The sequence below is a fragment of the Penaeus japonicus genome, unplaced genomic scaffold, assembly GCF_977035675.1.
Source record: "Penaeus japonicus unplaced genomic scaffold, GWHDUDI00000001_assembly GWHDUDI00000004, whole genome shotgun sequence".
Lineage (NCBI taxonomy): Eukaryota > Metazoa > Arthropoda > Malacostraca > Decapoda > Penaeidae > Penaeus > Penaeus japonicus.
This window is the reverse complement of record NW_028234406.1, coordinates 17,034,885-17,049,884: the sequence shown is the minus strand read 5'-3', so window position 1 is coordinate 17,049,884 and position 15,000 is coordinate 17,034,885. Positions and strand designations below refer to the sequence as shown.

General features: G+C 37.0%; 2 protein-coding genes across 3 annotated transcripts in view; one reads left to right on the top strand and one right to left on the bottom strand.

Moving 5' to 3' along the window:
* The window catches only part of Vta1 (vesicle trafficking 1), a 16,810-nt gene extending 11,917 nt beyond the window's left edge, over positions 1 to 4,893 (top strand). The window contains exons 6-7 of the mRNA XM_043018948.2: positions 2,761 to 2,827; positions 2,944 to 4,893. Of these exons, the coding sequence (XP_042874882.2) occupies positions 2,761 to 2,827; positions 2,944 to 3,095 (219 nt within the window). The 3' untranslated portion in view covers positions 3,096 to 4,893. The remainder of the gene's footprint in view (positions 1 to 2,760; positions 2,828 to 2,943) is intronic.
* Positions 4,894 to 5,703: 810 nt separating this feature from the next.
* Positions 5,704 to 15,000, bottom strand: part of LOC122255020 (TBC domain-containing protein kinase-like protein) — a 10,621-nt gene continuing 1,324 nt past the window's right edge. For both annotated transcript variants that reach the window (XM_043018947.2, XM_086536134.1), the window contains exons 2-19: positions 14,577 to 14,825; positions 14,082 to 14,188; positions 13,750 to 13,907; positions 13,345 to 13,500; positions 13,049 to 13,154; positions 12,470 to 12,664; positions 12,062 to 12,174; positions 11,595 to 11,735; positions 11,313 to 11,462; positions 11,069 to 11,177; positions 10,688 to 10,849; positions 9,976 to 10,153; positions 9,384 to 9,590; positions 8,982 to 9,143; positions 8,087 to 8,238; positions 7,734 to 7,879; positions 7,155 to 7,320; positions 5,704 to 6,986 (exon numbers count right to left, since the gene is read on the bottom strand). In XM_043018947.2, the coding sequence (XP_042874881.2) occupies positions 6,885 to 6,986; positions 7,155 to 7,320; positions 7,734 to 7,879; positions 8,087 to 8,238; positions 8,982 to 9,143; positions 9,384 to 9,590; positions 9,976 to 10,153; positions 10,688 to 10,849; positions 11,069 to 11,177; positions 11,313 to 11,462; positions 11,595 to 11,735; positions 12,062 to 12,174; positions 12,470 to 12,664; positions 13,049 to 13,154; positions 13,345 to 13,500; positions 13,750 to 13,907; positions 14,082 to 14,188; positions 14,577 to 14,781 (2,715 nt within the window). In that variant the 5' untranslated portion in view covers positions 14,782 to 14,825 and the 3' untranslated portion in view covers positions 5,704 to 6,884. The remainder of the gene's footprint in view (positions 6,987 to 7,154; positions 7,321 to 7,733; positions 7,880 to 8,086; positions 8,239 to 8,981; positions 9,144 to 9,383; positions 9,591 to 9,975; positions 10,154 to 10,687; positions 10,850 to 11,068; positions 11,178 to 11,312; positions 11,463 to 11,594; positions 11,736 to 12,061; positions 12,175 to 12,469; positions 12,665 to 13,048; positions 13,155 to 13,344; positions 13,501 to 13,749; positions 13,908 to 14,081; positions 14,189 to 14,576; positions 14,826 to 15,000) is intronic.

The following is a 15,000-nucleotide window of genomic DNA, read 5'->3' as shown; positions in this document are numbered from 1 at the left end:
AAGCATATGTACTGTACGCATGACTACCTTGACGAGTGGCACGACTTCAGACGAAGTCGTGCCACTCATCAAAGCAGTCATACTGGCATAACCCCACGCCGCAGGTTATGCACCGCGTCTTGGTCCTTCGCTGTATTCCATTGCGGGAACACACGCGACATCGAAGCCGACTCCCTGGCAAGGCGGGTTGCTGAGAATGCGGTCGTCGTGCCCTCGTCTGTGGCGGAAGCTGGCCTGGTAGAACACCCTCGTCAAGGGCGGTCCTCCTGGTCATCGGCGCGTTACCATACCGGTAGCCGCCGATGAGCAGTTTCCCCAGCTTCAACCGGAACTCCTTCTGGGAATTCTGGCCGCCTAGTGTCCGATGAACGGCGAAGGCATTGACGACCGCCAGGTCGAACAGGAAGAAGAACACCTTCCTGTACCACACCCTCGACCTCCGAGTGGTGGGGTAGGAGGCGGAAAGTTGGTCGCCCACGTCCACGCCCTTCATCCCGACGTTGTAGTCGAGAATGGCGTGGGGCTTTCCGTCTCCGTCGACCGAGGCGCGATGAACCGTAGACAGTACGGTGACCACCTTACGGTCATGCCACTGCACGCAGAGCATGCCCGTAGGGGTACTCCTGTAGTCCATCTCGCCTCTTCTCAGTGCGGTGAAGTCCTTCGGCATCCACTTCCTGTTGATGCGCGCAGTACCCACCGCATTCGTCCGCCTTTCCTGAAGCATGTGGAAAAGAGACGGGGAGGTATACCAATTGTCAACAAAGACACTGTAACCCCTCCCCAAACAGTCACTCTTCTCCATCAGCTCCAAGACGACCTTCGTCCCAGCTGGCACGTCCCCACGGTCCTGGCCCGTGTAAATCCGGAAACACGAGGTGTACCCGGACGACGGGCCCGTGGAGGCGCACAGCTTGTATACCTTCAACCCGAAGCGAGCTCGCTTCGAAGGGTTGAAGGTGATGAACCCCAAGCGCCCACGGAACTTCCACAAGGACTCGTCGATGGCGATGTCCTTGTCGGGCACGAGGGTGGACTTGAAGGTCAAATCCAGGGAGTCGATCACCGGCCGTAGCTTCCACAGACAATCTGCGGGGACGCCTTCACCCTCCTCCAAATGGGCGAAATGGAGGTGGCTGGTGAGGTGGTCAAACCTGTCCCGCGCCATCACGTCTGAGTATAGGTACGACCGCAGGTGCTCGTCGGTGGACCAATAGTCGCGGTAGTTCGAGCGGGGCTGCAGCCCCATGTTCACACGGAGGCCCATGTATGCAGAGAACTCCTCCCTGGACAGTGGAGTCCACTTCCTCATATGGGATGAGGAGGGAGGAGGGCGTGTCTCAGCATGCCTGCAGAAGAGTAAAAATCAAACATAAGTAAAACAATTCCAACATTGTCTGAGGGAGGACATCTATACACAAAACATATAACAATATAGAGCAAAAGGTGAGTAAATGATGACTACTTACAAGTTGGTCTCCGTGATGATGTGGAGGAGGAGATCTTCAGGGAACAAGCACCTGAAGATCTCCAGTGGCGTGCTGGACCCATCCAGGTCGGCCTTGACCCCAGGATGGGCAGCGAACGCATGCTTTCGAGGAAAGTTGTCCCTCTTTCTCCAAACGAAAGAGGGAGTCCCAGGCTCGTTCCTGCTTCGCCTACGGTCCACGTAAGCGGACAAGGGCTCGTCGCTCTCCAGCGTGGTATCCACCAGGCCGACGTAGTCTTCCTGCTCGTCCTCCGAACAGGAGCTGTCCCCGTGACCTTCTTCCTCTGACTGCCTGCGAGGACGGTAGTCGGCGTCGTCGTCGCTGTCCTCGTCGCATGACGAGAAGTCAAAGACAGTCAGAGGTCGGGCATGAGGAAGATCACGGAAGTCGTCGGGAAGGTGGGATGGCCCAGGGCGGGGCCTCTTCGGAGTGCTCGAGACCTGAGCAGGGTCATCCTCCGAAGAGGTGGAGAGCAACAGGGTGCGGGCAGCGGAGCGGGCAGCGGAGCAGGAGCGCTTGGGAGCCATCTCGAAAGCAGAGTGATTTCTGAGGTGTTCCAGGGGGCTATTTATACCCCATTTTCCCGCGTTACCACGTCACAATTCCCTACGTGGAAGTAATTGACGAATCAGGTCATCGGAGTGACGTAGTTTCCGATGACGCGGGCTGCAACGTCACCGAAAGTCGCGTACGTGAAAGTCACGTGGGTTCTGTCGTCACAGAAAGTCACGTGGGTTATGTCGTCACAGAAAGTCACGTGGGTTCTGTCGTCACAGAAAGTCACGTGGGTTATGTCGTCACAGAAAGTCACGTGGGTTCTGTCGTCACAGAAAGTCACGTGAGTTCTGACGTCACAAAGTCACGTGGGTTCTGACGTCACAAAGTCACGTGGGTTCTGACGTCACAAAGTCACGTGGGTTCTGTCGTCACAGAGTCACGTGAGTTCTGTCGTCACAGAAAGTCACGTGAATTCTGTCGTCACAGAAAGTCACGTGAATTCTGTCTTCATAGAAAGTCACGTGGGTTCTGACGTCACTTCAAAAACACGATAACAAAAAGAAAAAGTCAAAAAGACGCATGTTCTGGCACTTATGGTGGGCGAGGTGGCGGTGGTACAACGTATGTACCAGCCGGAATATCGAAGCAAAAATTTGTGGTACCACACCTGTACCACCCGGCCACCGGGCTCAGAGAGGTCGCGGTACAGACGCTGTACCACCCGGCGTTAATGGGTTAATATTATCATTACAAGAAAATCTCTATTTTGCAGATGCCTCGAGTCCAGCCAGCACCAGATGCAGTTAATATCCCCCACATGCCAGTGACCCAGACATCAAGTAAGAAATGTTTTGTTTTAGTATTTATTCATATAAATATTTAGTGTGTATATTTATGCTTACACATGAAATATGCTTGCTGATATATTTTTAAGTGTTTTATTTTTGTCCAATAGGCACTGGTGTTAAATTGAGTCCCGCTGAATTGGGTAAAGCTCAGAAATATTGCAAGTGGGCTGTATCTGCTCTAGACTATGAAGATTCAAAAACTGCAATACAAAATCTCCAGAAAGCATTAAGTCTTCTCATTACAGGAAAAGACAGTTGAAAATGAGAAAAATCTCTTGTTTTCTTAGGAATTTCACTTATTATGTTTTGTTATATCTGTAAAGATGGGAGCTTCTTATATAAGCAAATTCAATTTGTTATATAGCTAAAATCTGAATTTATATATACCAGTGTGTATACATACATATGCATGTATATGCAGGCATGTTTGTGTAAGAGTATGGAATATATGTGTGAGTGAGTGAGTGAGTGAGTGAGTGAGTGAGTGAGTGTGTGTGTGTGTGTGTGTGAGTGAGTGAGTGAGTGTGTGTGAGTGAGTGAGTGTGTGTGTGTGTGTGTGTGTGTGTGTGTGTGTGTGTGTGTGTGTGTGTGTGTGTGTATGTGTGTGAGAGTGTGAGTGTGAGAGAAAGAGAGAAAGAGAGGGGGGGGTGGATGTGAGTGAGTGAGAGATTGTGTGGGTGTGAGTGAGTTTGTGATTGTATGTGCGTGGGTGTGAGTGATTGATTGTGTGGGTGTGTGTGAATGATTGTGTGTATGTCTGTCTGTGTCTGTGTATCTGTGTGTGTGTGAGTTTGCACATATATGTGTGTGAATGTGCATACAGACATTTTTAATTTTGTGTGGATATGTATGGATGTTTGAGTTTATGCCTGGATGTATGCCTATGTGTGTATGTGTCAGTAAATACACACATATACACACATACACATACTTACATTTCCCATGTTGCTATATAACTGAAATGCTTTAACCTCTTTTGTTTGTGAAGGAATAGGAACGCTTATTGACACACTTTAGTTCTGAATAAAGGTAATCAAAAGTAGCCAGTGAGCACAGACTTGATAATATGTCCTTAAGCAAATGCTTTCACCTTCTGGTTAAAAGTTCCTGCGAGTTGGAATTTTTCTTTTATTTTGCAATTAAGTAGATGTGAAAATAACAAATCGTTTAGATGCAAACCACTGCTTCAAAGAGTCATGCATTTGTAATTCAGTAGAAGCAGACTTCTTAGTAACCCAAAATCTGTATAATATATAAATCTTTCTTTTTTTTTTTGTTATAAATAAAGGTGCAAGAAGAAGAAGCAAAATAGTTTATTGGATAATGAGACAACAGTTTAAAAGTGTTTATGGATCACATCTTCAGACCTAAAGGGGCAATCCCAGAGGATGTCAAAATTGTTCTCATCTTTCAATAATCATTTTGTGTTTAGTGTTCTTTCTGCCATTTTATAAATAATATTATGTTTTATCCTTCATAGTTAAAATACCATAGTTTATTTTCTAGATTTGGAAATTTTGAGGTTATTTATACACAAATAATTAGTTTAAGAAATATGACATGGAATATATCTTACCTGATATGTATGAATAAGTTGGGCAAGTAGTTTAAGGGATTTTTTAACATTTTCATTTTGTTATTGTCTTATTGTACTGAAGATATTAAGTGAAAATCCAAATATATCATGATTTTATTTCCTCTTCTGAGGCTTGTCATACCTGGTAATATGAAGAAGCTTTGCATTTAGTGGTGACATATTGCCATATTTCTTGTAATGATTAATTGTATAAGATCCAGCTACGGCAATCACTTTACCAGTGATCTCCTCAGAATCAGTTGCATATTGTACAGAAAATAATCATTATTAGTTCATCTTGTACATGTATGATTACCAACCATACTTTGTAATATATCAGATTTCCATATTTCTGTTACAATATATACTGTCTTTGCATCAGAATGGAATATTATTATCCTCAGTTGTGACTGGTGAATGGAATTCTATTAGGAAATGATTTATTGTAATTATATTACCAATATAAAACTAAACCAATACATTTTGTTTTTTCCTTTTCCCTTTTTTTTTTTACAAATAGGTAACCGGAAACAATATATTTTTTGTAACCCCTGAAGGATGTGTATTATATTTAATCATCCTCAAGTGAAGACATGCACCACCTGTCCAATATTCTACAGGAATCAAAATTATTGTTATGTTTTTAAGTATCACAATGTAGATTTTGATCTGTAGATATGCCACACCAGTATTCACCCCTTATCATCTCCCCGCCTTACACCAAAGATTTTGTTTCCTACTTTTACTTATACTTTACTTTACATCACTTCAATGGATCTGAACATTTTTATATTGTGCTGTAGTGTTACACTTGATAAGAACTACTACTTATACTCAAAGTTTGGTTGATATCCTATGAATTAAAAATTAGTCTTTTTGAAATGCTTGTAAATTACTAAAGAATAAATTTAGTTTAGTTAATTTTTACATGTAGTTTGATAAAGACCTTTAAGTATTATTTCACCTTGCAAAATTCCAATTTCAGCATTGTGAAGAATTTCTGCAATTATATGAAGTCAATTTTTGTTTACATGAAATGTAATTTTGATGAGACCTAGGCATAATAGAGGATAAATCCAGAAGTAAATTTTACTCTCATGTCACAAGTAAATAGTGGTTACTGTCTTTTGAAACAAAAATAAAAATAGGGAGGATTTATGAATAAAAAAGTAAAATTGTTCTTTAATTTAAAAATGATTCATCTAAAAGTTGTACTTCCAGGGCAAGATAATATAACTGTCTCAATGGAATGGAGGCCTCTATATTTGGGATATTCAAATAATAAATATAATAGTATTTTGGTTATTTTATTTCTTTAAGATTAAATATAGGAAGATACATTGCATACCTTTGTCTCTTTGCTATGAATATAGCAAAAAATCCATAAGAATAATTAACAAAAATAATTGAAATTAAACCTTTTCAAAAAGGCTGAATGTGCAAAATATATTTATAGTCATGTTCATAATCTAAATTTCATACATTTCCTATACAGATCTTTGCACAAACACCATATGCATATCTATTCATTATACAACTGCACCAATCATTATCAAAATGTAACTTACACATAAAACAATTAGGAATTCATTGCATAATGGATGGTCTGGCACAAAATTATCAACAATAATATTACCTCTACCATATATAGTATATATTCTTGTATAAGTGTGTAAAAATGCAAACATAAGTCTGTGTAAAATAAAAACATACAAATATTCAAGTTTATATATATGTCTGTATGTGTGTACGTGCGTGTACTTGTGTGTGCATATGTGTGCATGTGTGTGTGCATGTGTGTACTTGTGTGTACTTGTGTGTGTACTTGCATGTGCACTTGTGTACTTGTGTGTATAAAAAGGCTTGCAGACACACAGCTGAATCTACTGAATATTTTATCTGACATATGTACATGTATTCTTTCAAATACAAATAAAGTATGTACAGTTTACCTTAACACAGAAAACAAATCTATACAACAGCTTAGCTTCCAACAGCCATATGAATTTCACTGGAGAATAAAACAATAAAAACGTGAAAGAAGTGTAAACATAATCAGCTCAGTAACTATTCCATGAGTATTGTAAGTAGATAAGATGGAGACTGGAAGAGTTAACGATTTAGTATCACATTATCATTCTATTTTAAAACTCTTTCATTATTTACATTTATTAACCGTTGAATCAAACTACACAGAAAGTAAAGTTTAGTATAAATATGCAAATAATTATAATACATACTGAAACGGCAATGAGCAACAGATATAGCATCAGGTTCAGAGTAAAATCAAACATCATTACTACCTGAGTCATTAAAAGGTCATTATCCCCGAGTGCTGATAACACTTACCTATCAATAAATAAAATATACCAAATATAAAGATGAATTCAATATAGCATAGTGATTTTTTTATTTAGTATTGTTATTTATAAACAGGGAATGTGTCACTAGTGCCATCTATTCAGTGGAGCCTTATGAAGGAACCATCAGTGCTCCAGATGCCCGGAATACTTCTACTCCTTTGTGCAGGGTACATACACGGGGGAACTCCTGCGCTAGTAGACTCTCTGCAAACTAGATGAATCAAGGAATTTAATCATAATCATGGAACATGGTACTTGCCCAAAAATCACTCAAACACAGATGCCAATAAAGGTTTACATTACACAACAATTTTGCACTTCCAATATTGTATGTCTCAGGCTTATATACTTTTAGGGTGGCCATATACACTTTACTTACCTTAGTTACCTGGTCCCTATTGTTGCGTGATCCCATGACTACAATTATTTTACCACGATAAGAATTCAGCATATCAGTCTGAGGGCCAGGAACAAGTAAATTTTCTGGAGTTAATGAAGACTCAGCAGGCAGATTTATGGCATCTGACAAGGTTCCTCTAGCAAATCTGAATGTTTTTATTAAGGAACGTATTTTCTGTTGCAAAACTAAAAATAAATATCTTCTGTAAGAAAACTATGAACATATACTTAGAAATGTAAATAGTTATTTAAGTCTAAACACAAAAAAGAGAGACAAAAATAACAAAAAGGAAAATAACAGAAAGGATAACTGCACACATACTCAGGCTAATACAACATCTACCTGTAAAAAAACACTTTTTAGTGCATTTCTCATAGTTGTGAGTGGTATCATAATCAATCAAAGAAAAGAAAAAATATTTCTTAATTTGAAAAAAAAAAAAAAAAAAAAAAAAAAAAAAAAAAAAAAAAAAATAAAAGGTTCAAACTAGCCTATCCTAACAGAATTAGGCGGCCTCCATTAGAATACTATTTCTTTAAGTAGCTATAAAAAGGATACTCTTCAGATGTGCGAACATCTACTACCAGGACTTTAGCTCTTCCACTACGACTTCTCTTCTGGGCAAGAAGTTCAAGTATATCTGCACCGCAAACCCTAGGGCATTTCTCTGACTTCAGTTCAACAACAGACACAGCATCCATTACCTGGAAGAAATTCAATATGGTCTCCTAAAACATCTTTACATCCTATGTAAATTTTCTGTAGTTATTCCAAATAATCAAAATATTGCATTGAAAATGGCAAATAAAAATGAATAAAAGATAGAAAGAAAGAGGTCTAGACAAATATGCAAATAAAAACCAATGAAGATAAGAATGAAAAAAGAAAAAAAAATCAGCTCGCACACCCACCAGATCCTGATTGGCTTGCGTCTGGTGAGGAGAAGGTGATGTCTCCTTGCTAGCATCAGATGGAGGCTTCTCATGTTGCCTGAAGGTAACTGAGGGAGGTGTTGAGCAAAATACCTGGACGGATTCTCGTACAACCCGCTCCATGTCTATATCTGTTGGTGGATGCCGATGAATGACATAGTATTTTTGTCTTCCAAATCCAGAATTGCACTGATATAGAAAAGATGTCTGCTTTGCCTTTTTCAATGTCTAGATATCTATGCATTACAAAATTATCTTCATTATAGGAAGGCAAGAACTATCTTATAGTTGAGATCTTATATCAAAACTGTATTAAAATAAGATTGAGCTAAATCCTTTTCAAGTAAAGCATAATCAATTCATGACATTACATTTGAAGTATTTTATTTTTGTCAACATACTTGTTATTCCTATACTTCTTTTTTTGATCCTTATCAATTTATATAAAGGCTTATTACTTTTTGTACTCCTCAAAAGAAAAAAACAAGAGGAGTTACCAATGTAATGATCATGATCTCTCCCTTTAAATATATGTTTTACATAGTTACATGTATATATATATTCATAGCACTTGCATTTGTATAGACATGTTGTTCTTGACTTTCAAAAAAAATATTTAAAATTTTAAAATGCCTCTAGCTTCTCATATAATCAGTCGGGCGGAAAGAGCTCTGAGAGGCACATCATGGCATTGCGCCGGGAGAGATCTTACACATGGAGGTTGCATGTGCTTGTTATCTTTATGGTAGGAGCAGCATTAGGCAATAATTGGCTAAGTGTGAATGGGTTAAATAGTTATAAATGTAGTTTATAACTTAACCCATAATTTCATCTAAACATTCTTAAACTATAGAAGAGTAGATAAAATGCATGCCTGGCATATCGGAGAATAGAAGAATACACTCATTAAAGCCAAACTGCAGTAGCCGATCCTTCAACTGTCGCAAAATTGCAACACCTACACACAGTGGCAGCGAAGCTTCTCCAAGGAGCAATGTGTCCCAGAGTAAGAAAATCTTGTGAAGGGGAAATACATCTGTCAATAAAATAAATAGAGGCTGTTAAGTCTTCTAGATAATGCTAATTCATAGAGTTTTCAACCAAAGGACATATACTTGAACCATATACATTTTCTTGTATTTTCATGAAATTTGAACATTTTATAGCACTTATTTATCATAACTTCTTCTACAGTGTTTGCTCTATAAAACTATTTCTTGATCATTTTCATGCAGAAACCACAGCAAAGAACTGTAAAACTAAATAATTCACTTACGTGTGTACATGGTAAGAAACCAGGGGATGGCATACAACTCTGGGATAAATCCAATATTATCCAAGTGGTTAAAAAGTTGTGGATCATGGAAGGCAATCATGTGTGAGAACTTAGCAAGATATTCCTGAATTACAGCACTGTTGTCTCTTAGGAAAAACTTGTGGAGATATTTGTCAATAAAACCACACAAGCATGAATATGCCAAAGCTGAAAAAAAAAACTAATGTAAATCAATATCATATATCATTAAATCTGGTATTCTATTAATATATGACATGTACAAAATATTGGCAGAAAAACACTTTTATAGTTATTGGCTTTGCTCATAAATATACGATATGAAAAAAAATAACAATAAACTTTTTTTTTACAATGAATCAAATCTACTTCATCAGAAGATAGGTGAACATGAGGCACAATTTGTCCACAACTTTCAATACCCTACTTTTGTGGCTCTCAAACTTTTACTTGACTTAACACAGCCTGTGCATGGCTAGCCTAAGCTAACCAAGACATACACTTTAGGGAGGATAAGGTAATCATTATCACATATTTCATTCAAACACAAAATGATAAATGACATTTACTCTACCTTCATTGTTGAAATTCAGGTACAAAAAAGGTGCACAGAGTGAATCTAGGCCTTGCCAGTACACCAAGTGAGGATGCGATACAACCCAAGCTTTCAACACGCGAGTAAATTTGGCATGTCCCTGAGGTGATGACAGGAGCTCATCATACTGGTGGCAGCGTGGAATGTCTACCTCAATCTGTTCAGAAAAATATTTCCTTAATATATATTTCACAGTTAAGTTTTGATAGTATAGCAGGTTGTGTGTGTGTATGTGTGTGTATATATATATGTGTGTGTGTGTGTGTGTGTGTGTGTGTGTGTGTGTGTGTGTGTGTGTGTGTGTGTGTGTGTGTGTGTGTGTGTGTGAGTGAGTGTACATGCATACATATATATACATATATTTACATATACATTATATGTATATGTGTGTGTGTGTGTGTGTGTGTGTGTGTGTGTGTGTGTGTGTGTGTGTGTGTGTGTGTGTGTGTGTGTGTGTGTGTGTGTGTGTGTGTGTGTGTGTGTGTGTGTGTGTGTGTGTGTGTGTGTGTGTGTGTGTGTGTGTGTGTGTGTGTGTGTGTGCGTGCGTGTGTGGATAACACACATCCAGAGAGAAGCACAGAAAGAGATACAATTATTTTAGTCTAAGTATCACTGTGCCAAACAATTTCAATATAATACATCTTAGAAGAAAAAAAAAGTTAAATTGAAGAAAGAACAGTAACATTATAACCTGTCTATCTGTGGGTGTTGGAGTTTCCTTGTCCACTTGTTGGTATGTCTGTGCCACAGCACCATCAACATGCAGGAGAGATGCCCAAACAAGGGCTCTATAAAATGGTGGAATGTCTTTCCTGGCTTCCTTTAGGATGCATTCTGCTTTGAATGGGTAGGCCTGAAAGATAAATTACTTATATTAAAGTTTGCACATATGTAAAGTCTTAATCTTTTGCAAATATTTCATCTCATTGCATTATAATGCTTTTACATAACTTGACCACACTTTCGATATTTGTTATTACATTAAATCCTAAACTAAGTGAAAAAAATAATGACATAAATTAATGATAATAATGTACAGAAATATAAACAAGAATATCCCTTGATACACTACCTGTAATAACCTCTCAAAGATCAATAAACGATGGAACTGATACTCCACATCACGCTCTCTAATGACTAATGGAAGCTGGCTGGTCTCTAGTTCATCCGTACCACACTCACTAAGAAGAGTACAAAAATATGGGTTAATTTGTTACTAAATTATATAAGTGGTAATAATCACACATTCATTGAAAACATAACAAGTGCAATTACAAATAAATGCTTTTTTTATATCAAAAATAAGAAATGCTTACCCTTGTGTTATAAGAGGATAATATTTTTCAGCGGGAATATGATCTAGCCTGTTTCTTAAATTGTGCAAAGGTAGTATGATTGTTGTTGCCTCCAACAACTGATGGCGATTCATACCTCCACCAAAAACCTCTCCTTCAACTCCCATTATACTGAGAAGATAAACAAAATAATATTAAAGAGGTAATGAACAGGGAAACTAAAACAGTATTCATCATCATTGTGTTCATGAAAAATGTATGTCAGGAGACTATATTTTTTACTGAAAACCAATTTACAGATACCTTGGCAATGTTAATATTGCTGGTTTTGTACGAATCAATTTCTGTTTTTTCAGTTCTTGCTCAACATTACCACCAGCTAGTTGCCATATGTAATACACCTCCTTCATGCTTCTTTCACTCAGCTGGTCTCTTTTGCACTTTCTATGAAATAATAAGATTAGGTTCATGTTTTGAGGGAAACAGAACTATTAATCACCTCTCTGATGTCGGTATAGAAAATTTTATTTTGATTTTTGATAATCTATTTATAATTAATAATAATAATAAAAATATATATGTACAGATAAAAATCTAACAGAAATGTAACACCATTTCTCCATCATACTAGAGGAATGACAATATACTTTACACATTAAATATAAATACAACAAAAACTATACAATAGTCACCCCAAAAATTGGGAGGAAACTAGGAAGTCTACATAAATATGTAACAGAGAATAAATATGTAACAGAGAATTTTTATACCTTATTATCATATTCTCATCAACTGGAGTGTTGTGAGAATCCTCTGAGTCCTGTATTAGGGGGTACTCCAACAGCATTTCACCTTTATCTTCTTCCATAACACCTAACTTTGCCTAAAATATAATTTAAAAATCAGTAAAAAAAAAGACAAGTGCATATTATCAAATGACCAATGACATAAATCATAAAAACTTCATAAAAGCAAATTGTGGAATAAATGCAAATGCAACAGCTACTTCTTAAAAGATACGTGATCATATCCATTTTCATAATCTCCAAAAAAATCAAACAATTCATATAAACAAGTACTTTAACTTTATCTACAAAACTAACTCCATATCAGCATCTACATTTGAATTCATCCCACTTACATCCACATACATATCCACACAAAAAGAAATCACATACCTTGTATTGTGCAAAATCAACAAGGCACAGGGAAGGATCAATGACAGGAAAATGTGGAAGAATTGGCACAAGAGAGGCAGAAATGATGAAAGGTTGAAAGAGAGGGTGAGATAGAAGATTGCGCGGTAAAGGCCTTTCTTCAGCATCTAGTGTCAGGCACTGCCGTAGGAAGTTTCTCATTTCTTCACTTAGAGCCTGTGTACAAAAAAATAATAATAATAAAATAATTTACCTGGACAAAAAAACAATAGGCAGGTTTATTCTCCTAGTGATGAGTAAGACAAAAATTTTGATAGCAGATAATACAGGTGGACGTTAGCCATTTCAGCTTATAACTTTCTGATATCAGTGATAACAATTGACTACAATGCTAATCTATTCAAACAAAAAATAACCAAAAGGAAATCAAATCTTGGGAATTCCAAACAGCACTTATAGTCATTCTTTATGGTAAACTCTGTTCATTCTAATATCATCACATACTGTATATCACCAAAATTGAACTACAGATGACAATCAGTATAGAAAGCAATGGATAATAATAAAAAAAAAATATATATATGGTAAGACAAAACTTACATCAATTTTGTTTGTAGCACCATGCATCTGGGCCAAACTTTGCAGAGGATCATTTGTTTGAGTCAATTTCAATACTTCACCTACTATATTTTCTACACCGTTTGTTCTGAAAATTAAAAAGGAAAATATTTTTACAAATATGGCTACATGTTATCAAGTAGAATTAGGATAATCCAAATCATTAGCCTAGTGAAAAAAGAGCTAAAAAAAATACCTACTAATGTCATCTTCTACAGTTTAGTAAGATATGGAGAAATTCTGTATCAAGAACAGGCTTCATTCAAACATAGACTTACCCAGAAAATAGCTTGCAGCCAAGAATTAGCTCAGCTAAAATCATGCCCAGAGACCAGACATCCCAAGCTGGATTGCCTGATACAGTTGGAGTACCTGTCCCACTGTCCTGGATTCCACCCTGTAGCAGGACCTCTGGTGCTGTATACTGCACAACCCTACAAGAATAATTCCTATTAATTGGAATATTTCTAAATCATATTTTGTTTATACACAGTATAATCATCTATAATGTCCAGTTTTCAATCAAACCTTCAGTTGAAACGCTATCAAATTTGAGGAGAAAAAATAAATCAAATTTACTTGGAATAAAATCAATGTATCCTTATACAACCAAGCCATCATAAATTTCACAATACTTATACTGAAAATATAAAAACTAAATAAAAATGCAGTTTTGTACTGACCCAAGTGGAAATGAAACTGCTGTAGCTGCTTCTGTCATGTAATAAAGTCCATAGTTGTAAAGTTTTGCCTTTCCCCATGGATCAATTAAGATGTTGTCTGGACTCAAGCTGCAGTTCACAGTTCCAAAGTTGTTAAGGTATACTAACCCTTGAATGACCTGTAATATAAATGAATGGTTGCTTAGTACTTCACTTCTGCATATATACAGAAGATATATGGATTCATTTGAATGCCTATATTTGTATATAAGTATAGATGGGTATACATTTTGCTTTCAAAATGAATTTAAATATAATTTTGTATAACTTATCAAAACATACATCATTCTTACCTGATGGGCCACTTGTGCTAATCCATTTTGATGTCTAAATTCCTCGTATTTCTCTGCTGCCATACGTAAATTCATCTGATAGAATTCCTGTATTACCATTATCCTTTCTGAAAGGTTTATTTACTTATGAGCTAATGATAGACAAAAGAAATAAAATTTACAAAAACTTTGGATTTTTGTGGTAATCATTTCCTCATCTAGCATTAGAGTAATCAATCAAAAAGGGTTAGTAAACAAATATATAATGAATAAATAAAATTACTTATAATTACAATAAATGTCTGACACTGTCATCTAAAAACATATATCAAATTTGGTACATTAAAAAATGCTCTTCTAATTTTGCATCACCTTAATTCCTGAAAAATGTCATTTCTTTTAATTTCTTAAAAGCTAAGTCCTTAAAGGGATTATTCCTATTCCTCTTGCATTATCAGCTAAATGTACACTGTGTCTCTGATGTATTGGAATTAAATCTTCCAGTGATAAACATACCATGTTTTCCTCGATGAATGTCAACATAGGCACACAAATGGGGATGATTAATGAGCCCCAGAGCTTGTGCACGACCATATATTCGAATGGAGTTTGGTGTGAGTGGTAGCCCATTGCTGCCACATGATTCACTAGGGTGAGCTGAAGCAAAAAACGTTGAAGCACCAAGATGAGCCCTGCCCAGTCTCGGGCTTGATGGATACATCTTATTCTTCTCTTTGTGTGTCTGTCTCTTCCTGTCTATGTTATCTGGTAAAGATAAAGAATTGTTCATGCACTTTTCCCATTAGATTGATTCTTATTGATAAAGAATTGTTCAAGCACTTTCTCAATAGATTGATTCTTATTGATAAAGAATTGTTCAAGCACTTTCCCAATTGATTTATTCTTATTGCAAAGAGGTTACTTCATTACTAACTATATA